The following is a 27243-nucleotide window of genomic DNA, read 5'->3' as shown; positions in this document are numbered from 1 at the left end:
TGAAACAGTACAAGTAAAATGACGACTACAACCATAGTCGCTAGAATAGCAGTACAACTAGACATCGGATTTTTATGAAAATGCATATTTTGTTTGCTTATATGCATCCCCGTTAAACTTGCTAGAGGTTTCTAACAACAATAATACAGTTCGAAATCGCATTTGAAGATTTATCATTCATATAAATGCATATTTCAAAGATTGGTGCTTAAGAGCATATTCAGCATGTTGTATAAGTTTCTTTATTATTAATATTATTTCAGATCTGGGCATCTGTGCTTATAGCAAGAAATAATTCCAGTTTTAATTTGTGTTTTGAATGCATTTACATGTCTATGCAAAAGAACGGCATTTTTCGTAGAAGGATGGGAGAACGTCGAGTTTATGGAGAACCAATAATGTTAGCAACCGATCAGCAAAGCAAAGACGCTTACATTTGTCAAGACATTAAGAGAAATCTGATAATGATAAAGAGTTTGTAATTTCGTATCGACATCAATTCAGAAACAAGAGACGCGAGGAATGTTGCTCACTGAATGCTTAGCTCTAGTGAATGTAGTTCAAGAACGAGCTCCAGTCAGTTTCTGGTAAATTCAGGCGCTCTATGGAAAAGAAATTAACAGATGCTATTATTAGAAACCGCGATTACAAAACAATTAAAGCCATGGAAAAATTCCTTCAAGAGTTAAATTTCAACTTATCAGAAAAAATAGATACTAAACCTGCTCCTCTATAAAATATATTGTCCAGTAACCTCTTTTTCTGGCTACAAATGTCAAAAGCTGACACCAAAAAATGTAGAGTAGCATCTTGTAATATACTGTAATGCTAATTAGGAAAGGAGTAAATCCTTATAAACGAAAACTTCTTTGTACAGTGATAATATGTAGAAAAGTGAGGCACGTATTGCTATTGTAAAGTAAATGCGCTCTAAAATATAAATGTGAAGGAAAACTAGAAATTGTGTTCTTATATTAATCTCATAATTTTGTGTGTTTTAAAAAGTTAGGAGTATATAAACTGTGACTGTCACAAATATAAATTCTGAAAAATTTCTGAAAGGTAAGATATACTTTCGATGTTATATTTCACCTACAAAACCTTGAAATACCGTTGCTGCATGTTTGAAAATACTCTCTTTTATTGCATTGTTAGTGCATATGAAGTGCATATTTTAACACATTTAGCAGCATAATTGCTTGCATGTTTCATTAATTTTAAGTGCATAAAAATCCAATGTCCAGTGATAACACTAACTTTTCTTTTCTTTTTTTTTTAAACGTTATTTTCATGAAACATATCATACACTTGCATTGAGGCATCGAAGTACCTAGATACTGCTTGTTGCCTGAGATTGAAATCGATCAGGATAAAGGATAATAATAATAATAATAATAATAATAATAATAATAATAATAATAATAATAATAATAATATTTTCCGCTCGCTTCTATTGCACAGAGCACCGCTACTTAAGAATTATCACATTAAAATATAAGTAAATTGAAAGATGTAAGCATCTGACCGCTATATGTAAACATTTTTGTCGCATATATCGTAGTGTTAATAAACACAACCTTATCTAGCAGAACAAATATAAATAAGACCTAAGATCAAAGTACAGTCATTCATTGAAGAAAACTTCTCGCTGTAAGTAACACTTGTATCTTTTATTACATGTCTTAAATTTCTATTTCTATAAGCTGTATTTTTTCTTATTTTAAAAATTTGTTATAGATAAAATCGGTCTTGTACATAACTTTCGCAATAGTGACGATATAAATTACAAAGTCACAGTACTTAATTTCAAAAGTTAGAGGATGTTGCTAATATATAGGTCGTATATTGCGTACTGAAAAGAAAATTGCAGTAAAGAAAGCCTAATTTTTAAAAAAATGATTGCTTACTGAAATTGTGTCCTTCTCAACCTGTTGAAAATAACTTTCGATACCAAAAGTATTAGTTTTATATTTCACTTTCAACTTTGCTTTTAAAATATGAAAATTATATTGAAATGTAGAAAACTAATTAAACAAGAGTAATTAACACAGCATTATGTTGATATTGGCTATTCATATTTTTCACTAGATCTCATCCTTCAGTTCATTCGTTGAACATAAATAACTGAACATATATTTACATATGAAATGTCTGAAATTGAATCAGTTGAGTTAGGACCGCGGTAGCCTACTGGTAGAAATGAAATCTTTTGAGTTTAATATGCCACTATTATGTCCTTTTGGGCTGAGAGAGACGATGGTTAAAATAAGGGAATGATGATGGAAGAATTGGTGGAATGAGAAAGTGGGAGGAAACGGGAGTACCCGATAAAACCCACGAGCACAATGTTGTCCACCACAAGCTTATTTGACCTGGGATCGAACCAGGGACCCCACGCTCTACGACTGAGATCTACCGAGTGCACTAGCACTCGTTTACGCTCATCGCTGTTTACACTCATCGTCATGAACATTCAAACACCCTTCCCAAACCTTTCTGCACCATTACCTGACCTTCCCTTCATTCATTACTCTTACTCCGTAAATTGGCACACAATTCTCGATGGATAACAGCTGTATTCTGTCCTTTGGTGTTCAGAAATCATATGACAGATATCACTCCACATTTGGAGGGGTTTTGTATTACAGTAGCAATTTCACTTTACTGCTACTCGCACGTAGGTCCACGTAACTTCACTTGAACGATCCTACCTCTGTTGCAAGCACAGAATACTAGGGCATTTCCTGCGTATTCTCAACTATGTCCGTATTGCCAGCCCCGTTGTACAAAATTAGCAGCCCTTATTTTGACATGAGCCTCGTATTATTTGTCCTCGAAAACATTTTTCCTGACAGAATGTTTAGGAGAAAAGAAAATCATAAACATGTAGGAGGAAAAAAACATGATTCTACATCCAGTGGTTACATTTTGTTGTAAGTTTGTTTCTTCGCATAGAACTCAATCTAAAACACTGTTTATTCTTCCATCTCCTTCCTTCGAAGCTTTTGGTTCATTCTCCCATCTGTATTTTCCGTTAAAAAAAATCGAATGACCATACCGTGCTCTTATAACAAAGATTCTGACTGAGGAAGAACAAGAGGTGACGTGTAGATTGCCATGGTGTTGTTTGCCAGAACTCGATTTTGTTATTCTAAGCGGCTAGCGTACGCGCCTTTGGCGTGGGAGACCCGGGTTCGCTTCCCGGCGGGAGCTCATGTGGTTCGGATTCCACGTTAATCAGTAGGTCCACGTCTCATATAGCCTCGCTGCTGAAAGGGACGCTAAACTAAAATCAACTCAACTCAACTCGATTTTGTTATTGTTTGCCATGGTATTTTCATGCAACTTGTTAGATCTCATTATCATGAAGATTGATACATATATCACGTAAGAGTGTGTAGTGTGTAAGGTTACCAGACATCTCTATTTTATTATTATTATTATTATTATTATTATTATTATTATTATTATTATTATTATTATTATTATTATTATTATTATTATTATTATTATTATTATTATTATTATCTGTAAACAAATAGTAAGTGTTATCATCTTCGGAACGAGAGCGGTCTCAAATACTGTCGCTACTGAAAGAGAACATTAAGGTCCAAAGAAACAAACGCAAAGCATTCCTAATTTTACAATAGCTTCATAAATTGACATGACTGAATTATTTCTTCTAACGTATTTCTTAATATTATCCCTTATTATATAATGTTCTATTTTTCTGCCGTGCTATGCGACTAAAGAACCAGGTTTTATATGGTTAAGGAATACATAGATAATAATTCTGGCTGTCACAAGAATAGGAAAAGTTACAAGATGTCAGTTGTAACAAGAGCATGAATGTAAACTTACGAAGCTTAAAACGAAACTTTCTGCTAATTCTAACTGGTTCTAGTATATTCTAAACCTCTACATATATTCTTAGACAAAGCTTGCGTACGAAAGAAAAGCAGTGAGTTCTGCGCATTAATTGTCATAATTTCAATCCCAGAGACGGGAATATTACCCATTACGTCACGAAAGAACGTCTCGTGGCATTGAAGCGTATCATCTTTAAGCAAATTGGCTTCAAAAGACCAAAAACGCAACGTAGGATCCGAACCACACATTCTTCTAACCGGAATTACACCTAGTTCCCTAGAGCCAAATACATGAACAGCAATCGTTCAGATATGAAGAAGTTCATTTGAACACCCGTGTAGTTTATTTCTTTTGCGTAAAAATCAAAGCAATAAATTAGCCCTATAATTGTAAGAAAACATACGTTATCAGAAAAATTCTTGTATTTTGTTCAAAAGACACAGCATTTCCACTGAAAAACATTTGAAACAGTACTGCAGATTAATTATAATGCCACAGAAGCGACATACTGCAGAGCTAAGCATACACAATGTTTAAGGTTTTGTATCACTTATGTAACATCAAGCTTATGAAGGACGAGACCCACTACTAAATCAACTTATTATATTGCATATTCCGGAATTCCACAGGGCTCCAACCTAAGTCCGTTATTGTTCTTTTTATTCATTAACAATGTCCTGATCATGTATCATTAAGTGACAAATTGCTATTTGTGGATGACCTCAAATATACGCTAGGATAAAGAGCATCTATGACTGCCTCAATTTACAACATGATATGGAAAGTATTGCTTACTGGTGTTCTCTTAATAAACTTTCTTGTTAGTGTAAACATAAACAAATGTAACATTTTATCGTTTACTAGAAACAAAAATGAATGTATTATTCGTATGTCCGATCAAAACTGGAATATGCTGCTGTGATCTGGAACTCATCACAACAGCAATACAAGATGTTAGGATTTATAATTAGAACTGGAAAAGAATTTAACAATACTATCACACTAACAAAAATGTATTATTCATATGTCCGATGAAAACTGGGATATGCTGCTGTGATCTAGAACACATCACGACAGCAATACCGACACCAACTGGAAAATGTCAAATCTAAATTTATCAAATACTTGGCATACAAGAGAACTGGAATCTATTCATCTTGTGAAAACTATCTAACATTAATAGACGACTTCCATATCCTTACACTTGAACAAAGACAAAACTTAATAGATCTGATTTTTCTCCATAAAATAGTACAAAAAGAGTTTAATTGTACGAATCGACACTAAATTTTTATGTTCCGACACTTAAAACCCGTGCTGATAACTCTAGCCTCTTTTATTGTTATAAAAAAGGACCAAAGTATTATTGAAATCACCTATCTGAAAAATATGCTCTTTTTATAACAAAATAGGTATCGAACATAAAGAAATTGACATATGTAATATGAACTACATGTTTAAGAAAATTATTGTAAATTTATTTTGTAATACACCAACACTATAATTGGTCTTATGCCTGCTGTGTTGATGACAAATAAGCAAATAACGTTATAACGATACTGGTTCTTAATCACATTAATATTGAGCCATTAAAACACATCAATTACCTTTTATACACTTAGTTTAATAAATGTGATGGAGAAGTGTACATTTTACTTCTTCGAGCTTGATCTCGAGCTTGGTCCTTAATTTGTTGTGATACCACATCACTTCGTCGAGCTTGGTCCTTAATTTGTTGTGATATCTCTCTTAAGCGTCTATCAGGTTCTCTGGAGAATTTCTTTCAGTCTGGACAGTGTGATTATCAGTCGCTTCACTATCCGTAGCACTCATGATATTTCTGTTTATTATTTTACCACTTCTCAAAATAGTGAAATTGATGTTGGGCTCAATGTTGATCATTTTACTATTCTTCTAAACGATACAACTTCTTTTCTCACTCTCGGCGTTTTGGCACCAATTTATAACGATACTGGTTCTTAATCACATTAATATTGAGCCATAAAACACACAAAATTACTATTTTGTACACTTAGTTTAATAAATGTAAATGAGAAGCATACATTTTACTTCTACATAAATTTTTAAGATGTCTGCTTAGCTCACTCAATAATTCTATTTATTTTTGTTGTCATGACGCCGACATAGAGATTTTTGATTACATAAAAACATTTGAATAATCCTTTTATATATTAACATCATAACTATATTATTTCTTTTTCTTTTTCTTCTTCTAATAGCTGATTCAGCCTAGTACCTATTTAAAATACATCATGGCCCAAAATTACAAGCAAATAATAATTTACAAGTGAAATAACAAGTAAAAATATACAACATACTGTTGTAACGTGGGCCTCGAAAAAGGAATGGACCTTAAATTTCATGTAGTTACCGAGGGCAGAGACCACAAAGCAAGATCTACCCTCACAATATGGGTCGTTTCCTTCACAGGGGTATCTTGTTTTCAAGAAATCTGAATTACCGGTACAGGAGCACGCCACTATCGCCGGATAGTATTATGTTCTATCTATAAATTCAAAAGGTTAGAGAAACACATTTTTCTTATAATTGCTTTGTTAATTCACAGGTGAGTTATTTATAAAATGAAGAAAGTGATTGTAGATGTGGATGCAGGTACAGACGATGCTTATGCACTGTTTATGTGTTTGGCCGCTGATGCTGCGAAGGAAATACAGATTCTAGGAATTACTTGTGTGTGTGGCAACACAACTGTACGTAATGTTGGAATCAACGTACTTCGTGTTCTTCACGCTGTTAATAGATTGGATGTAAGTAAATTTTTCCCAAGCGTAATTGAACTTATTCCTTTCTGTTGAGTTATTAAAGATTTACGGCATATATATATATATATATATATATATATATATATATATATATATATATATATATATATATATATTGTTATATATGATGTTTTGGTTCTGGGATTGGCGTAGCGATTATGTACACTTTCTTTTGTGAAATCGTAATTGAGATCACTTCTTCACTCTCCACCCAGTATTACAAAGTTGGTTCGGAGTCCAACTCCCTTTTAGCCTCGGTTTCGAAAACGTCGTCGGCTTACTGGTTCGAAGGTGATGAGAAAATGCACTAAAGTGGTAGAGCTTGGTACTAGAAATCGAAACCCAGGTAACACTTGAAGACTGTGAGTTGAATCTAACTAGGTGGGATAGCTTGACTGAATCAAAGAGACCATTTCACTTTACTTTTTATTAAAAAAAATAAAATAAGAATACAGATCAATTTAACAAACTCGGTTACTTGGAGTTACAACTTGGAAGTTTTTCTACATTATTCAAGTGGGAGCACAACCCCATAATACTCAATGGGTGCTAGAAGGTTTTTATGCTAAACCGCGAGTTATTGAAAATAGTAAAGTGTGAACTTTGTACATCGCAACTTGCATTGGCCCGAAAGGAAGAAATGTTAAGTCTCGAAGAGGGAATGTGGTCTCAGATTGATGGAACTTGAAAATAAAACTCATATTGATCACTAAACAATCTCAAAGTGCTCTTCCCGTGTGGAGGGGGAACTTAGAAAAAATTAGCACATACCTGATTTTTCTGAAGACCGTCCCTAACCAGAGCGAAGTTCACTGTTAGCCGTCCGTCCGTAGAATCCCCCGGTGCGGCAGACAAGCCTCGTTTATATAGGCGTTACGTCCCACGCATTTCTGCCAGTTTCTGACGTAGCTCGAACGCTACGTCACGAGCCTCATCGAGCATGGGAGAGACTTCTTCACGCGCATGCTCAATAGTGGTTAAGACTTCTAGGTTTTTCTATGATTTTTTTCTCTATCACGCCGGGATTGAAATTCCTATTTTACATTTATTTTTATAGTTTTATTTTATACCTAACTCTAACTACACAATAGATTGCATGTATGTATCACTTGCGTGGTATTCCCTAAATATTACATCTAGGACCCGGCTCTGTGACCTGAGTAAAATCAAAGCCAGGGTCATACCACTATTACATGCGTGTGGTTTGGTGTCAATGAGGCATCAGGTTGATAATTCAATCTGGACCTCACCTGACTCCGTTCTCCCTATCTCTCTTTTTCTTTACTGCACACACAATTTGAAAAGCGCGGGCGTCTCGCCCTATAATTTGAAGTCCGGCCTAGGACTTCGAGGCACAACTGTGTAACAGTTATCCGCCGACCTCGGTAAAAAAAAATAAACAAAAAAAAATGTCGAAAGTTGTCTTTCTAGCATCTATATTCATTTACAACAACGGTTGTCCAAGGCAAGTTGCTGGGAGTTAAAGGGTTAATATAGAACTGGCCTTACACAAGGCGTTAGGAACTAACAACAAACTTTCTTGAGGGATTGGAGATTATGCACGACTAAACTGCAAGAGAGCGTGATTGTAAGATTTCATGTGTCATAACTAACTATAGTACGTTTAAATGTTACTTAAATAGTAGCTTAATTCCGTTAGCAAAATAGTAGATTAAAATATGTAAGATGAAACCTTACAATCTTGGAATCCTTCTAGCTTATAGTTATCAACTCACAATAATATATATATTTTATTTTATAATTTTTTTTAAAAAAAAAAACAATTCCTAACCATATTATTAAGCATGACTTCGAACCGATTATGAGTACAGCTTCTAATAGTATAAAGAAAAGTAAGATTTTGTGAATCCAATAATTTGCTAATTACCATTGTATTTACGGTACTGAGTACAAGTATAGTTATACGTGTTAAATGTGCTTGTCGCAGGCTATTAAGTTTATTCAACTAGAAATGAAAGAATGTTTGACATTATATACACTCAAACAAAAAAAAAATAGCGTGAAGCGCTTTAAAGTTTGACTGTGATGAACGATAAAATTACAAGAGTAGTTCTCATTGTTTATAGTATAAGCCAAATGGGATAACATGTAATGATGTAGACTAGTATACTCAATTGTGTTGCCTGAATTTTCTTTTTCTTTTTTCTTTTTTTTTTTTTTTTTTTTAATTATTGCGGGGTTGTGCTTTACAGTTTGTGAACATTTCTTATGTTGTTTCTATATACCAGTTATACTTTATAAATCATAGGCTAGACTCTACTTTCCAGAATCAAATGAAGATTTTATAACCTGTAATGTATTGAAAGTATTGGAGTACTCCCTTGAGTAAACCTTTGAAGATATTTGAATACTCCATTACATATCTGGTAATATATTTACTTGTAACATAGAAGCGATTGCATACTAAATGATTAAATCGCATATGTAAAATAACTTGAGTAATTAACAACTAGCGATTACAACAGTTGCTGAATGCTTAATAAATGTTAGAAATGCGTCTATACGCATTTTATATGAAACTCATCCTATTGTTATCAAAAATGCATCTCACATTATTAGTTATTGCTCTTTTTATTGATAATGCAATAAAAATGTAATATATTTCAAACTTACTGTATAGCTCTGTTCTATACAGGGTAATCATAGTATGTACATGTGTTTTTCTAAACTTCTACTCAGCTTGATTGCTATTTTGACCTCGATTTGGTTTCTCTCATCCTGTGTGGTATGCATTACGCTAGACACAATGATATTTACGTATACTGATAACGTACAGACATTACAATCGATTAGCGCATTTCAGCACACCTAAGGATTACATATAACAACTCTAGACTTCCTTTCATGAATCCATGAGAGGTTGTGTTAGCAAAGGGGGGACACTGAATGGTTAAAATACTGACCCTATGGTTAGTGTGTTAGTTTATGCCCTAATGGCCTATGGTAGTATCAGATACAAAATCTAATAATCAGGGATGCAGTTACATTTGCTATACCAAAAGACAGGTTTCTTGCAGGGGATTTCATATCGATTCCTTATAACTAGAGGGGAACGTCAGTGGGGGTTAGTATTGTTAGTATTCCTATTCTTATTACTTTAATAATAGTATGAACGTATGTTATGTCTTCTTTTCTCTTTTTTTTTTTTTTTTTTTAATATACACCGAAATCGAAAGGGGTTTCTTTGCGGTTATAAAGGGAATTTTACGAAGTCAAGTTACATCATGTTTCATCATGTTAGTGGATCTTGTTGATTTATAGGATAGATTGTAAACGCAAAAGTTAACCACAACATAAGCTATGGTTGATCTATTTTTAAAACACACCGGAAGTGTGTTCCGTTCTTTCTTTTAATTCTACTAGCCTTGACTGATAACCGGCCTCGGTTTCCGTTGTGGTGAACTTTTCTGTTTTTTTTTTTTTTTTTAAATCTTAAATGCCTAGTGTAAGTGATTTAATTATACTGAGAGTAATTCTACATGATGACGTCACGGGGACCTGTTGTTGAGCAACAGTTAAATTCAACGTGCAATGGATAATTTAATAAAGTACTTCCTTGTCTTTTTTCGCTTCGATGATGTTTGCCAAAAGATAGCTATACAGAGGGTTCCACAACTTACGGTCTGTAACATGGTGGAATGAAAATGTGTAAACTCGATTACCATACTCACATATATACTTCGTTACATGTTTAAAAACAAACTTGTGCTTTTACTTGACCAAATAATAGAAATTCAATTTTTTTTTTTACATTTAGACTATGACTGTCCTTGGTTTTTGGTACGTTAGATCGTGGTTATTACAATGGAATTTGGTTGTTTCATATCTTGAGAAAGGTTTAAAGTCTCTGGACATTGTTTACAATCTTCTTATGATTTTTCACAACGCTGATTTGAAAGGAGTTTTTTTTTTTATTCCTTTTAGTTTTGAGTCTTATCACTTGTCCAAATTTTGTGTTCGTACTGATACGAGAAGAGTTTTTCACCTGTAAGCAATGAACTGAGGTAAATCAATGGAAGTCTGTCCGGAGATAAAGAGATTTCCTTGTCACTGCAGGATTTTATAAAATTTTGTAGCACAGAGAACGTTCTGGATCCGGATGGAAATTCAGATTTTAGATCACTGTTGCCCATTACTAAACAGTGATGGATCGATCAATAACAGTAATCGATTACCATATCATCCCTCTGGATCAGCCCTGGAGGGGGCTGACAGGCTGCAATCTGGATCCTTGGGTACCTCCAGATACCAGGGGGGGGTCTTACTCTAGTCATCACACTGGGTAGGCAATGGATATGAATCTGCAATCAATTAGGCTATTAGACTACATAATCATTAATGCATTACAGAATAACCTTTGGATTATGCGAAGTACTTGTTTATATAGGAAGTCCACCGAATCCCTTTTGTAATTGTTTGTTACATATATTTATTCAACGGGGCTGACCACACATCAAATCTAAGAAGGATATAGTAATCAATATATAGTAATCAATGGAACCTGCAGGGGTTACCCAAAAATGAGGCTATTCGAAAATGAGAGTCGAATACAGAATGTTTTTTCAGTCAGATGTACTGAATGTGCTGACCACACATCGTCAGAATCTAGGTACAGAAACCTGTTTAAATATTGTATGTGATTGTAGTAATATCACAAGAATCCATTTTGTACCATTGAACAACTAAACCGGAAGCCTAGAATTAAGTGTGGGTGCGCTGACCACACATTATGGTTAGGATGCCTCTTGTGTTCAAGCAGTGACTGTGGATGAAGATCAAAAAACAACATCACGGTAAGACAAGTTCTTCTCAAATTGATTGATGTACCTAACTCGGTTTGTTTCTTTGTGAGTGGAATGATAATGATGGAGGAAACTGAATTGTTAAATATTCTTTCCACTTACGGTAATGATTAATGGGTGATGAATCATATGGTGAGTAACTCCAAGGCACTTTACAAGATGGGCAATACCTGGTTTGTTATGAAAACGTCAGGACGCAATGGCCATATGGACATACATTGGCCGTATATTTTGTTTTCAGATGTAGGCAGGTTGAGGACCAGAGTGTTTAAAGGAAGTTTGGATTTGGCCAGCGTGGCGGAAATGAGCTAATTATATAGCTTGGCATAATGATAAGTGGCTTGTAAATTATCAGCTCAGCTGACGAATGTTCGGAGAGAGAGAGGGGAAAAAAAAGGGGGTTTTGCATCTCAACTGAGAGAGTTCATCTAGTATTCTGTTACAGACGCCGGCTTCCGACCAGGGACTTCTTGACATTGTCAGATAAGTATTTTTGCATTGTTTTCCTCATTTAGAGACTAAGAAGTGGTCAGTCGTTCAGATTTTCATGCATGAGTCCAAGAAGTCTATTGTATACAATCTTTTATACCTTGAAATGTTAATATTAAACTTTAACAAAATTATGAGATTTGAATTTAGGTTACTTCGTAAACCACAGAACTAATGATCAGAGTTTAGATTCAACAAGATTTAATTAAATTTAATTATACCATTGCAAATATGCTAGTTAAGAAAATTAGTTCCAAAGTATCATCAAAATTTGTTAATGAATTTAACTAAAAACAAAAATTGTAACTTATCTAAAGCAGACTGATATAAGTTTCTGGCAACTAATTGAACTAAAACACACTCAAGAAAAACTGATATAACTTAAACATGCAAGATTTCATAATTGAACTGCATTTCTAGGTTTACACTTTATTACACCTTATGTACTCATAGTGTTCAAGACAAGACGTATCTCACAATAGGGCAATCTAGCACTTGATAAATGCTCAGTTAACGTGCATATTTTTTTTTTACAATTGTAGTGTCTCGCTAAATCTTTGATAATGTGTTGTCTCAATTGTTACAGATTTCTTGAAATAATATTGTAGGGTTTTGAGCTCTATAACGTTAATTATTGACAATTGAGGCCCTCAGAGGAGGCAGTCTTATCTTGTGCACATTGTGATTTGTTCATTATATTTGCAACCCTTTGTAGATAGCTTAGTAAGAATAATAAAGAAAAATGTCAAATTCCCTTGTCAAAGTGAATTGACAATCAAGTGATTAAAAATAACTATCTTTTAACAAAAATATAAAAAGGAAAATGAATACTCAGTTATTTCCGAGGCGTAGGTCCTGTTACTGCTTTTACCTGGGCAGGTTCTGCTTTTAGGCTTCTGAAAGGAAAAACCTGAAACAAAAAATTCTCACACCCACACATAGCATTATAGATTGGACGCGGGGACCTGAAGTTGAGTGTAGTGTCCCGGCTTCTTATGAGCCGACAATTAACGAACTTGGCAGTTAGGGCGTGACTAGATTTACCTAGTAGTTTCCTTTGTTTAATTTCTAACTATTAAGTATGATGCCAATTATTGCACTGTGTTAATTTATTAAGTATGATAATCAACGAGTTTAAATAAGATCTTAACTTTGTGGTTCATATTTTTTCAGCTTGTTGGAGTATTCGTATCATCTGTTGCTCGGAGAACGTAAAAGAAGGAGAAGGGAAGACTCACGTCTCCAGAGACAATAGGGGAGGTTTCTTGGTACAGGGTAAGTACTAACTCCTTGAATTGTTAGTGTGTTATCTTTGAAGCATGCATTTCAATTTCTTCACGTCAAGCTACCAATTGGTTTTACTAGTGAGTGTTACATAGTTGAGTGCTAACTCGAGTGCAACGAATTCGCAGTTCATATCCCGGGAGTATCCCATACCGATTTTTATTATTACTGAATTAAGTGAAAAAAAATAAACACCATGAAAGAGAGTGACCAAAGTTACAATGTAACAGTGATCATACGAAGTGCGGTTTGCATTACCTGTGAATATATTAAGTGTTTCCCTAAGGAAAAAAAAATAAACTTTGTTTAGTGTGTGTCACTCTTACAAAAAGTGCGTGAGTCGGGACTCGATTTTCGATTTATCTGTTTCGTTAGCTACAATTGTTGCAACGATATTAAATTTGACAGGACTATTTCGGGTCTCGAACTCGGGACCCCTAGTGTAGATAATGATGATATGTGGGAAACTAAGTGTCTATTGAAAGTATTTGATTCCCCTTACTTCCACATATCCAATTCAAGTATAACTTGAGCTCGTGAGGAGAGCTAATTAAAATGTAGAGATAACAGAAATGGTCCATCGGGGGATCGAACCAGAGGTCGTTAAGGATCAATTGCTTATCTGAGTCTATGGTATATCCCAATCGTGATGATTTATGAGGCAACCTTATTATTATTATTCATTTCGTTGTGACGTCATTTCCCTATTTTCTTACTTATCTATTTTCCCGTTAGAAATGTTGGTGTGTATAGAAGCTACACGCAACAACATCCTGAGTCGTTGTTAACAGCTGGACTCACTTCCGTCACCCGATAAGAGGTGATTTGCTTTTAGTTTTAAGGCAGAATGAAAGACAAGTGTTGAGAAAGTATCCGTGAACATTATAAATATTTGCATCCAAACAAAATGCTATTCGATTAACTTTTAATTTTTAAAGATTACCCTTATGTTTGTTTATTTTCACAATTTATTTCACTTAAAATTTTAACTACTGTCACGTTCATATATTATATCCTAAAGTTCGTGTGCGCCATGCGCTGTTGTGAAGCAGTGTTTTTTCCACCTATTAGACAGGGCCGCTTATGAAGGGGGCCACCAAATTTCGAAAGTCTCCCGACTTATAGTTTTAAATCTTGTGACGGGTATAATCATAAGTTTTATTTTGAATAGCATCGAACCTAATTATGAAATGATGTACACGTACTGATTCGCTTCCAATGTTTTATTGTTATTATTATTATTATTATTTATTATTATTATTATTATTATTATTATTATTATTATTATTATTATTATTATTATTATTATTATTATTATTAGTGATAGCGTGGTTTATTACCATTCTGCGGTATATTATCAGCGTTGTGTGTCTTTCAATCGAGCCAAGCGAAGATTTTAACTTGTATGAAGGCAGTTACACAAGGATGATTGAAAACACGAGTATAGTGGTGTAGTGGTAGGACAACATCTTGAATGTTACTATAGCCCACAATGATGTCCTTTTTGTAGCCGTGACTTTACATAACATGGTGATAGTAAAATAATCAAGTTAGTTACAATGAGCGGTTTCTAGCCCATTACCCAATGGTGGGAGGACAGAAAAAAAATGGAGGGGGCTCGATTTACCCCCAATATTCATACGAAATACATATGGTAGCCTTAACACTAACTTAAGCTTATCTTACCACGATGAAATAATGATACAATATGATACTATCTAGTATTTTGATAAACATAACTGAAAACATTATTCTAAAATGAGCATCACTGTTAATACTTGATCATAATTCAACATTAACTGAGCATAACTTAAAGGTAATGTAATCTTACTGACTAAATGTAGCAAGTATCGTACACAAGTAGCTATTTACATTCTTTTAAGAAAATGAATAGCCGATACATATATAATTGTAAACTCATTATATACAATTTGCGCTTTATGCTAGTACATTGCCGTAGTTTGCCAATAGATTGGCCATCCTTGCTAAGAGATTGGTCATTTTCACAACAGCAAAAGGGTCACTTGTGTTCACCCAGAAGGGGTCGCAGAAAAATTTCACTCATATCTATGAATAGCAGCATTAATAACAGCAGAAAACAACATGTCAGCGACTAAGGCGTATTTCTCCATATTTCGTTTTCTACTTTATTGTATTTTAGTATATTTTTATTTTATTTATTTTTTTTTTTAAATTGTCTTGCCAATATGCTTCCCGCCCGAACTACGCGAAAAAAAAATAAAATAAAAATAATAATTGCTCAAGAAGAAACAAATGGGGTAAGCATGGTGTGGAGTAACCTATGTAAATGTCTGGTGGGGGGAATCCAGCTTCCCTTTTTCTCTCTCTTTTTTTTTTCACAAGAAAGCAACCCGTAAACACGCGTGTATCATAAGTAGGCATAAGTTTGTAGCGGAACAACCCAGAGCGGGCAATATTGACTCTGCTTTAATTTCCAGGTTAATGCAGTCCGAGACACAACGAGGGAGAGCGGCGAGTTTCTCGCAAGAGAGAAATGAAATAGTCAGGCGGCGGCTACGGATGGAATCCTATACTGTGACTGAAGAGTTTGCATCTGCAACGACGTATGCTAAAAGTCGGAGTTACATATTCAAGGCGTTATACCTGTACGTATTAACGTTAGTAGCTACTAATAATATTTTACTTTTCAGCTATGTCAACACTTATTTTCCTTATAGGTTCTCTGTGTTTGGCAGCATATTGGGAGTCCTATAGGAGAAGAAGAAGGGTAACACATTCGTGCCCGGGCACATTCACACAAAGAACAAAAAAAAAATTATTCATCCCAATATGTTGGCAAAACATTTATTTTGGTATTAATCCGACATAACTTTTCTGTGACGCGTCAAACTTTTCCTTGGTATTGTAGTTATGGAAGGTTTGGTAGATGTGGTAGGGCCCTAATTTTAAAACTGACTTATTTGCTCCTCAGACCACGTATTAGCGCCGCCCACTAGGATGACTGCCTATTTCCATAGTAGGCCATGGGTGTTTAATGCCGCATCGAATGGAGAGGAGAATGGATTCCAGGAAGTAACTTATTGTTTTTAAGTTGATGAAGAGTATATTATAACTTTTTGTTTGTTTTTAATTTCACAATGTATTCTTTTCAGGCTCTAGCTATAGCCCTGTATGCACGTGTTCCGGTATACCAGAGGTCTTGCATCACTACAGGTACTCCACCTTTGAGTGGTCTATGTGATGTAGGCAAGAATCGACACACTCACTAATGAATATACGCCAAGTTTTCTTGTTTTCTTTTTCTTTTTTTTTTTTAATTTGTCTAAATTGAGGCGGCGAGGCCTCATGATCAACGTGTACTTCACGTTTAACATTCATCGTCCTCACTATCGCTAGAATTTTCCAGCTCGCGTGAGTTGTCTCGGGGGAAATACTTCTTCAATCTTTCAATAGTTACAATCTGAGTGTGGTTAGGGTTTGCTACTAATTCGATTTTACAAGCATTTGTGGGAGAAATACTCCTTAGGTAATACGGTCCCATATACTTGGGTGTTAACTTTGGAGAAATATCCTTCTTAGGCAAATAATCTCTACATAATACTAAGTCACCAACCTTTAATTTAATAGGTTGTCTAGTGCGATCAACGCGTAATTTAGTCTGCTGCTGTGCATGTGTCATAGCCTTCTGGGCTAGTTTACGGATTAACTTTAGTTGTTTCTGATGTTCCTGTATTTTCGTGAATTGATACGGGGTGTCCAATTGAGTGGGAAATCTGGCCTTTTGACCAAAGACAATCTCATATGGGGAATATTTCCTAATAGGGGAGGTTGATATATTATAAGTATACGCACACAAGCGGACGTATTCCGCCCACTTAGTAGGCTGTTTAGCCGTGTACTTAGTAAGGAAACTTGCAATGACAGAGTTGAATTGCTCACACAGCCCGTTCGTTGACGGTTTAAATGCTGCGGTTCGAACATGTTTAATGTCAAATAAGTCATTCAATTCGGCCATTATCGTTGATAAAAAATTACTTCCTCTATCCGTCAGTACCTCTTTAGGAGGGCAAAACGCGTGATTAACTCGTCCAACATGGCCCTAGCCACTGTCGGGGCTTTAATATTTCGTAGCGGTACTAATATTGCGAAATGGCTGAGATATTCTATCATAACCAGGATATAGCTGTAGCCTGCGCTACTATGTAGCGGGCCAAAAATATCTAAACTCCAGCGGGAAAACAATTCCTCTTTTACCGGTAAAGGGTGAAGGAAACCTTGTTTCTTTTCTCTAGGGATGTTCACCCTCTGACATTCGTCACAAGAGCGTACGTATTCCTTAACTATTTTCCCCATGTTCGGAAAATAGTAACGTTCGTTTACTTTAGAGTAAGTGCGAGAAAATCCCGTATGGCCTCCACACAGCGGAGACGAATGGGCCTCTTGTAAAATGTCGGGGATCGCCTTTTCTGGTATCACTAGTTTCTTATCTTTGTTCATGACTCGATATAACACATCGTCAACTACAACATAGGGTTTTAGAGCACGATCAGTAGGGTTGTCTTTTTTCTTTTGTATTAATTCTCTAATTTTATCGTCCTCTTTTTGCATTGTTTTGATATCTATTTTGGGACATAATACTAGGTTGCACACTTCTGCACAATCTTCTTCTTGACCAAATTTGGAGGGTAACTCATCCTTTAGCGGACATCTTGACAAAAAGTCGGCGGTCACGTTATTGCGGCCCTTGATGTGTTCGATTGTGAATAGATAGGGTTGTAAACGAATTGCCCAACGCATAAAACGAGAATTTAGCATCTTATTGTTTCTTAGGTAACATATACCGTGAGCATCAGTCCGCACAATAAAGGGACGGTCAGCCAATAGGAAGTGGAAATGCAAAATTGTCTTAGTAACTCCTAGCGCTTCAAGCTCAACCGTGGAGTAGTTGAGCTCCGCTGGGGACAAAGATTTTGAAAAATAGGCTATTGGGTGTTCTTTGTTATCTTCTTTAATTTGTGCCACGTATCCGCCTATTCCGTCTCGACAGGCATCCGAATAGACTATGGCGTCCTGATTCGGGTCAAAGTGGGCAAGGACCGGAGCAGATATAAGACAAGATTTCAAAGTATCCCATGCTTGTTTCTCAGTTTCTCCAAACTCGAATTTGGCATTCTTTTTAGTCAATGAAATGAGTGGTTTGGCAATAGTAGAAAACCCTTGGACAAAAGCTCTGTAGAATGAACAAAGTCCAATAAAACTACGTATTTCTTTGACTGTAGTAGGGTATGGTACCTTTGCTATAGCTTCCGTTTTTGCGGGATCTACACAAATTCCTCGTCTACCGACGATGTGACCAAGCACAGAGGCTTCTTCGTAACCAAAGTAACATTTCTTAGGGTTGAGTTTTAGGTTGGCCTCCCGGAGTCGAGATAAAATAATTCTCGTTCTTTCTATTAAATCTGAGAAAGAAGGACTAGGACAAACCAAATCGTCTAAATAACAAATTACATACTTCCACATAATGTCACCAAAGATAACGTTCATCATATTTTGAAAAAGAGCCGGGGCCGTGCTTAGTCCGAATGGTAGTCTCAAAAATTCGAATTTTCCACGGCTGCAGATGAATGCAGTCTTCTCTATATCACACGGACGGATTAATAATTGGTTATAACCATTTTGCATATCGAGCGTATTTATGTATTTGGTACCATTCAGAAATGCTAATATATCATCTATACGCGGCACTGGCGTATAATTGGGCCTTAATATTAAGTTCAGTTTTCTGAAGTCGACACATATACGCGGGGAGCCATCTTTTTTAGTTACTATCACAATTGGTGCAGAATATGGGCTTTGACTTTCTCGGATAATATTGCTATCTAACATTCTCTGAATCTCTGCCGCGACTATCTCTCTCTGTTTTGGTGTTTCTCTATAGGGTGGATGAGAAACAGGTATATCTGTAATGACCTCTAGGGGACACATAAATTTATCGGTAGCCGCAGTCAGACGAGACTTGTCCCAGGCTACAACGTCCCTAAATTCCATCAATAAGTCCAGTAATTGGTTTCTTTCTTCGGGGTTTAAGTTTGGGCCAATATTTAGTACTTGAGCTAATTCTTCCTTGGTTTGGGGGACTTTCTGGGGTTGTTCAGGGACTTCCACGTCATCTGTTTCATCTTTGTTAGTAAGGTGTATGATCTGATTAACGGCCTGTACGTTAGTCTCCGTTTCATCAGTTAAGGACTCGGCCTGGGGTACAAGTTTCCCTAAATAAAGGTTTTTAGACAAAGATCTGGTTCGATCTGAACTATTGAAAATAGTCAGAGTAATATTTCCATTGTCAGTAAAAACTGGACCTCTCGGGATCAAACAGGAGTGCCAATATCGAATTCCTTTGGACGGTAAGAATTCCCAAATATGCACGTTCCCGGTCGGTGCGGTAATTTCTATGTCATATGAAGCCTTGGACGGCACGCGGACATTTGTCGGAAGGTGTACTTTGTAGGTAGTGGACGGATAGATATCAAAAAGTTCGTCGCCTAACCCCAAGGGGTTTGGCACGACCTTTTTCGGACTATGATCCTGGGCAGAACACTCTAGGTCAGGGAGAGTTGTGGGATCATTTACACTTCCTTGCGTTAGCAATTGTTTTTCTAATGTTTCTAACGGTCCACTGTTTGATTTTTCCTCTACAGGCTCATGAGGCGCCTGGGAGGCCAGGGGTGGCTTTACAGAGTGTTGGTTCTTTGTGTTATATCTTGTCGCATAAGACGCATTCTCTTTCTTTCTCGGTATAATCTCTGTATCCGAACTATCTGTGGAGCTAACTGCCAAAGTTCCACTAGGGCCTGGTTGAGGGTCAAAGTTGGATAGGTTCTTTTCCTCTGTCTCTAAGTCAGGCGAATTGGTAAGTTCCAGCTCAGGAGCACTGGAAGACACCTTGCTTTTCTTAGTTCGTTTACGTTTTGCATTCCTACGTCTATTGACTTTCCCATTCGTTTTATTCGTAGGCTCCGAGGGAAATTTTGTAGTTTCCCTGGAACACACGAATACACGAGATGTAACTTCCTTAACAGGGAGTTTTTGTCTCTTATCAGGTACACTAACAACGGGATTTATGTGATTTCCGGTGACCAATTTTGGATACGGATCCTTACTCCTAAGTGGGAGGTTCCGTTTCCTATAAATTGGTTTGTTTGTATGAGGGGGGATAGAGAAAGCCGTTTGTCTAGCATTATCGTTCGGTCTTGATTGGAACTCATTATACGATCTTTTTCCTACTGATCGTGGGTATCGTTTAACATGCTTTAAATCTAGGATATAAATCACACCATGACGATTTCCATATGTACTTTTTGGGACTGTGAACCATAGGTCTTCAACATGATTCCCGTCTTTATCTGCTAATTCCATGTATTTGGAATGAATGGTGGTGACATACTTGTGCAGAAAATCTATCCCCAAAATAACGTCATAGGCGCAAAACTGTGGGTCAACTATAGCTACGTCTAGGAATCTTCGTTTGGTTGTTTTCGAGTGATCCTTGAAACAACACGCTATTCTCACCACAGGAATGTAATCTGTGGGCTGAGCTACGCCACGAAGCTTCACATAACCCTTCAGTCTTTCAGTTAGTGGAAATCTTGGGGGTAAAAGGGTTTTTGAAGCTATCGAAATTTCAGAGCCAGAATCTATAAGTGCGTGTGTCCAGCGGTCTCCTATTTTTATCTTAACTGTACAAAGCTGTGCCTGCCCATGGCCAAGGCCATAGGTATTTTGGTGATTGTTCCTATACAATTTGTAACCCGGTTCTGCTACTACTTCGTCTGAGTAGCAAGAACTAACCTGTACAAATCCCGGTTGGTGTTGTTCTTTAATGCATGACCAGTCCAAGCGGTTATTTTCCCATATTACGTCATGGCTAATTCTCTGACTAACTAATCTTTGTGCCGTGTGAAATTTTCTAAGATATTGTAGGCACTGTTCGAGATTATCGCAATCGTCTACTTCAAGCATCAGCTTATTGAGGATGTCCGGCAACAAACTCATTCTAAGTTTACTCATCAATTCACTTTCATTAACCCAACCTCGTAAAAATTTCAAATCCTTTATTAACTTATAAATGAATGCTAAAGTACTTTCATGGGGTTGTTGTTTTCTTGTATCAACGTCATATTCTAATCTTGCAGTATACTCAATACTAGGGAAAGCCTTTTTAAGTTTTTCCTTCATCTCGTTATAGTTTAAAGGTAAAATGTTTGCTAGGTCTACTAAATAGAAGGAGAAAGCTTCCCCTTTCAGACAGTAAGGAAGGTAATTTACTATCTCTAGAGTCGACCATTCGTATATGTTAGCCACTAATTCATATTCTTGCAGGAAAAGTTCCACACACTCATGTCTATTACCAGAGAAGGAGGGAATTTCAACATTTGGATAAATCTTAAAGGCTTGTGGTTTAGCATCAATAGTAGAATTTTGATTGTCACCCTCGGGAGGAGGGTTGCTAACTTTGCCTGTTACTACTGTATCCGTAAATTTAGGTTTCTCAAAACTATATGGTCTAGATGGCTCGGTAACCGGACTAGTTTTAATTTCTTGCTCAGATTTTAAATTTATGTGAGGCTTATCCTCAGGATCTACTTTTAAAAAGGGCGAAAAACTTGATTTTTGCTTATCAGAGGTCTTATCTTCACTGGATGAGTGTAAGACGGGCTCATCTTTCAGATCTAAGGACCTGTCTAACGAAACCGAGGTGTTGAAATTTTCAGAAACGGACCTATAGTCGGTATCAGTTACGCTTCTATTTTCTAACTCGGAGGTTTGTTCTGAACTAAATTCTGAGGTATAAGATCTATCTTGTTCGCTGAATGCTGATTTTTCGGTCTTTTCCCCTTCGCTAGACTCTAATTTCTCCATGGGGGCCATGGGTGTAACTACGCTACTAGGTGGCGAAATGAACACTATCTGTAAGGGATTTAACTTTTCCTCTTGTTGGTACTTTTTCATTTCTTTAGTCGCAGGTGATTCACCAGTTTCATTATAAGAACTAAATTTAGAACTAGTACTAGCTGAAGGTTGTAAACCAATATTCTTAACACTATCGGTTTGTTTGTTAGATTCACTTTGGGTTGGAGAGGTTGAGGGATCGTCTCTATTTTCTACTTCATCTAAACAAATTACAGACGCACCAAATTCCGCGTAATCAAAGATTTTACCAACGTTTTCGTTTATTCTACTCTCAGACCAGGAATCGCTATTTTCTTTTTCTTCTTTCTCAATTTGCTTCTGGTGGTCGGAGCAAACTGAGGGAAAAGCATCATCACTTTTTGTCTCTTCGCCTAACCTCCTCTCAACTGGAGCAGGGGCGACGAGGTCATTTCTCTGGTCAGCGTCCTCTTTGGGAGGGTCTTGGTTCGTTACTCGGGGAGTAGAGACCGTAGGAGGATCCCAATGGTCATATCGGAGTTCTTCTTCGGAGTTCCACGAAGGTTTTGACTCATCCTCCAGGGATGACGCAGGAGAAGACTCCGGGTTGTCGTCTTGTAATTTCGCTATTTCGTCGTTTTGTAATTTCTCTAGTTCGTAACCTAACCAATCGTCTTTCAACGACTCACCTCCATCTGAGTCGGCACTACTAACATCTCCGTTTGACCACCTAACTTTACTAACTACACTGAGTATGTTATCTATACTGTCCAAATATTGCAGTTTCTCTTGGAGGGTAAGGCTCTCTTCAAACATGACAGGGTTGGTTTGGGTAGCTGTTGTCCGAAGAACCTTAAGTTCCCGGTCTGTATCATTCCGGATCATTTTAGGAAACTTATATTCGGTCTGAACACTAACATCTTTCTTTTGAAAAACGTCGGTCTGTATTTCCATATCAAAATTTCCAACTACATTTTCCTCAGGTAATAAATCTTCAAAGGGGGCTGAGGGGTCCGCTTGAAATAAAATACCTAATTTCTCTTCTTCGTCACCTTGGCGACGAACAACTGTGACCTGTACTTTCTTGTTTCGTAGTTGTTTAGTTAAAGGTCGAATTAAGTTTCCTACTGCCGGGGACAGTTCTGTTTGTAATGAATGCTTAATCTGGTCTATTAACGCTTCATCGTTAAATTGTGACAAAGAGCGCGATTCATTTTCATTATTCTCGTCAGGGTTCTCAATTTTCGTTTCCCTTGGGTCGGTTCCTATATTTGCATAACTTGGCTCTTTATTCGTGAAAGCCTTGGGTTCGAGACCAATATTTTCGTAGATTGGCTCTTTACTCACTGAGGTTCGTGATTCAGTATCTAAGTTAGCATACATAGTTCTAGGACCGATCTCAGCATAAACAGTTTCATCACTACTACCAGCGTAAAAAGATTGAAAGGTGGGTCTTTGCATTTCTAAGGCGTTCTAGGATCTGACAGTTCGTATTTAATAGGAAAATATAGCGCTACCGGGCTATCTGGTCCTTTTGATACACCAATGTCTTTATTTTCTGAACTTAACACTAAGTCACTTAGTATATTTTCTTTATCAGCTAACTTATTATTATCTAAAGGACTTTGGTTCGAGGGGACATCAGGTAGTACACCTGCTGTTGTTTCTATCTCAATTGTTGCCTGAGGCCATTCCTGACCTGCAGTTATTAGTTCGGCTATCTCTAGTTCATCTTTTAAATTTACATCATTCACTAGAGTTTTCGGATCTACCCCCGGTGGGGTCTCGTCCGTATCTGAATTTACATATATCGTCCTAGGAGCTGGCATTGGTTTTTCACTTGAACCAGCACTTTGTATTTCTATATCATTTCTAGTCGGGATAGGGCTAGACGCGGCCAGCGGCGTTAGATCGCAACCACTCGCTGGTGCGTCTGGGGTTTGCGGGCTCGCGGTCGTTGGTTCACGATACCTTGGCTGACTCCACGTATCCAAGTATCTCGGTAACGGATTCTTTTTCCAACGGCCAAACTCAGGAGGAGAATGCCCGTGTACTTTTATTTTATTGCACTCAATACAATAGTAATTATTCCACCGATCTAAAATATAACGGTGTTTGCCCGTGGGCGTCTTAGGACAATGAGATTGCCCTAAATCTAATAGCTTTTCTTTTATTTTCTGCGCGAAACTCATTTTTGACAATAAATCTGTTTTTCGCAAGTCAGTGGCCTCTCAAACCAGGGCAGTGGGTAATCAACCTATTTCCTCTGATATGGTAAAAATTTAATCACTGATAGCTACTTCCCTCGGAAATGCTACGTCAAAATTTCTTACGTATTTTGCGACTTATTATTAGTTCAATATCTTTATTTAACTTCCTTTGAACTTGATATACTCAACTTCCCTTTCTTTATAAATTTTGCTTTACTTTTTTTTTTGAGCGGGAAACGGAAAGTGACTAGACAGCTGTTTTTAACAGACAATACCTATTTGTTCACTTATGAGAAGTTTTACTTTTTACTTCTATTCTTTAACTTTTTTTTAAACTTCATTTTTTTTTTTAACTACAAAACCTTTTGCTTTTAAATTCACAAGGGGGACTTCGATCATCCAACCATTGGTTCATGTACTTGCATTTTTGATTTTAGGTATTGCATTTGCATAAAGGTGAGTTTTAGGCAGTTATTCCCAGGCAGCCGTCGGGCTTGCACCCCTAGTACAGAGGGGCCCTGCTGGACCTAGAGAATAAGATACCTGTGACCCCCAAGCTTTGCATGGGAAAGGATTTTAGACACTTATCGCCGGACAGACTAGTCGAACTTTCATCCCGTAATACGGGCGGTTCTACTGTCTAGAGATAAACTGCCTGTGATCCTCCCCAAATAAGTGGTAGGGTATTAGCCACTTATCGCCGGACAAACTAGTCGAACTTTCATCCCGTAAAACGGGAGGTTCTGTTGACCAGAGATAAAACTGACTGTGACCCCACCAAAGCGAGCGGAAGCATAAGCAGACTTAGGGTTTTGCAAGTACATGAGACAAGAGCTGAATTCTGTATTAACACTCGCGTCCCAATTTTCCATTTCCCTTACTACACAAGAAAAACGTCGTGAGGTGAACTGAGTCTTGTTCTGCGGAACCTAGCAGCTATTCCGCTGACTTATAACAACTTAAAGCGAGAGAAGTTGAGAATAAAAAATTTTTCGTCGCCACTTTACTACTTGTGAAACGCACTATTTAGAGCGGCAAAAAATTATATTTGTATATCAGAGTCAAAGGCTGAACGCCGCCCAGGCTAAGTACGCCACTGAACTTTACTGACTCTACATGTTACTGATACACCACTTGACTAGTCAAAAGAAAAACTTCGCGTACACTTTTCACTTCTATCTATTGAAAGCTCTTCGGTAAAAAAAAAATCACTCCCGATTTGCTAAAATCGCGTTTTAGGACAACTGAGATAGTTGGTTCCCCTATAAAGTGAATGAGCACCAGAGATTTGTTTAGTGATTCAAGAACACACAGTTGGTTACCCGGCGCCTCCACCATAAAATGTTATATATGATGTTTTGGTTCTGGGATTGGCGTAGCGATTATGTACACTTTCTTTTGTGAAATCGTAATTGAGATCACTTCTTCACTCTCCACCCAGTATTACAAAGTTGGTTCGGAGTCCAACTCCCTTTTAGCCTCGGTTTCGAAAACGTCGTCGGCTTACTGGTTCGAAGGTGATGAGAAAATGCACTAAAGTGGTAGAGCTTGGTACTAGAAATCGAAACCCAGGTAACACTTGAAGACTGTGAGTTGAATCTAACTAGGTGGGATAGCTTGACTGAATCAAAGAGACCATTTCACTTTACTTTTTATTAAAAAAAATAAAATAAGAATACAGATCAATTTAACAAACTCGGTTACTTGGAGTTACAACTTGGAAGTTTTTCTACATTATTCAAGTGGGAGCACAACCCCATAATACTCAATGGGTGCTAGAAGGTTTTTATGCTAAACCGCGAGTTATTGAAAATAGTAAAGTGTGAACTTTGTACATCGCAACTTGCATTGGCCCGAAAGGAAGAAATGTTAAGTCTCGAAGAGGGAATGTGGTCTCAGATTGATGGAACTTGAAAATAAAACTCATATTGATCACTAAACAATCTCAAAGTGCTCTTCCCGTGTGGAGGGGGAACTTAGAAAAAATTAGCACATACCTGATTTTTCTGAAGACCGTCCCTAACCAGAGCGAAGTTCACTGTTAGCCGTCCGTCCGTAGAATCCCCCGGTGCGGCAGACAAGCCTCGTTTATATAGGCGTTACGTCCCACGCATTTCTGCCAGTTTCTGACGTAGCTCGAACGCTACGTCACGAGCCTCATCGAGCATGGGAGAGACTTCTTCACGCGCATGCTCAATAGTGGTTAAGACTTCTAGGTTTTTCTATGATTTTTTTCTCTATCACGCCGGGATTGAAATTCCTATTTTACATTTATTTTTATAGTTTTATTTTATACCTAACTCTAACTACACAATAGATTGCATGTATGTATCACTTGCGTGGTATTCCCTAAATATTACATCTAGGACCCGGCTCTGTGACCTGAGTAAAATCAAAGCCAGGGTCATACCACTATTACATGCGTGTGGTTTGGTGTCAATGAGGCATCAGGTTGATAATTCAATCTGGACCTCACCTGACTCCGTTCTCCCTATCTCTCTTTTTCTTTACTGCACACACAATTTGAAAAGCGCGGGCGTCTCGCCCTATAATTTGAAGTCCGGCCTAGGACTTCGAGGCACAACTGTGTAACAATATATATATATATATATATATATATATATATATATATATATATATATATATATATTCTTATAATGATATATAAATGTAATGTCCAGAACTTAGGATAAAGGAAAAATACAATTTGTTCCAAATTTTAAAGGCTTGCATTTTCAATGGAGTCCTCTATTTAAGACACATTTCAAAGATTTGACTATAGTAGCAACCTAATATGGTTAATGATCCCTTAAGATTGTTCTGAAAGAAAAGACTTTTCTCATGCAAAACTAG

General features: G+C 36.9%; 1 protein-coding gene across 2 annotated transcripts in view; it reads left to right on the top strand.

The window, feature by feature from the left end:
• The first annotated feature begins 1596 nt into the window (after positions 1–1596).
• LOC145671919 (nucleoside hydrolase-like) overlaps positions 1597–27243 on the top strand; it is a 55013-nt gene continuing 29366 nt past the window's right edge. For both annotated transcript variants that reach the window (XM_081741135.1, XM_081741129.1), the window contains exons 1-2: positions 1597–1650; positions 6458–6659. In XM_081741135.1, coding sequence (XP_081597261.1) covers positions 6474–6659 — 186 coding nt within the window. In that variant the 5' untranslated portion in view covers positions 1597–1650; positions 6458–6473. The remainder of the gene's footprint in view (positions 1651–6457; positions 6660–27243) is intronic.

Source organism: Thermobia domestica, chromosome 2 (genome assembly GCF_964235325.1).
Source record: "Thermobia domestica chromosome 2, izTheDome1.hap1.1, whole genome shotgun sequence".
Classification (NCBI taxonomy): Eukaryota; Metazoa; Arthropoda; class Insecta; order Zygentoma; family Lepismatidae; genus Thermobia; species Thermobia domestica.
This window is presented reverse-complemented; position numbering and strand designations above follow the sequence as displayed.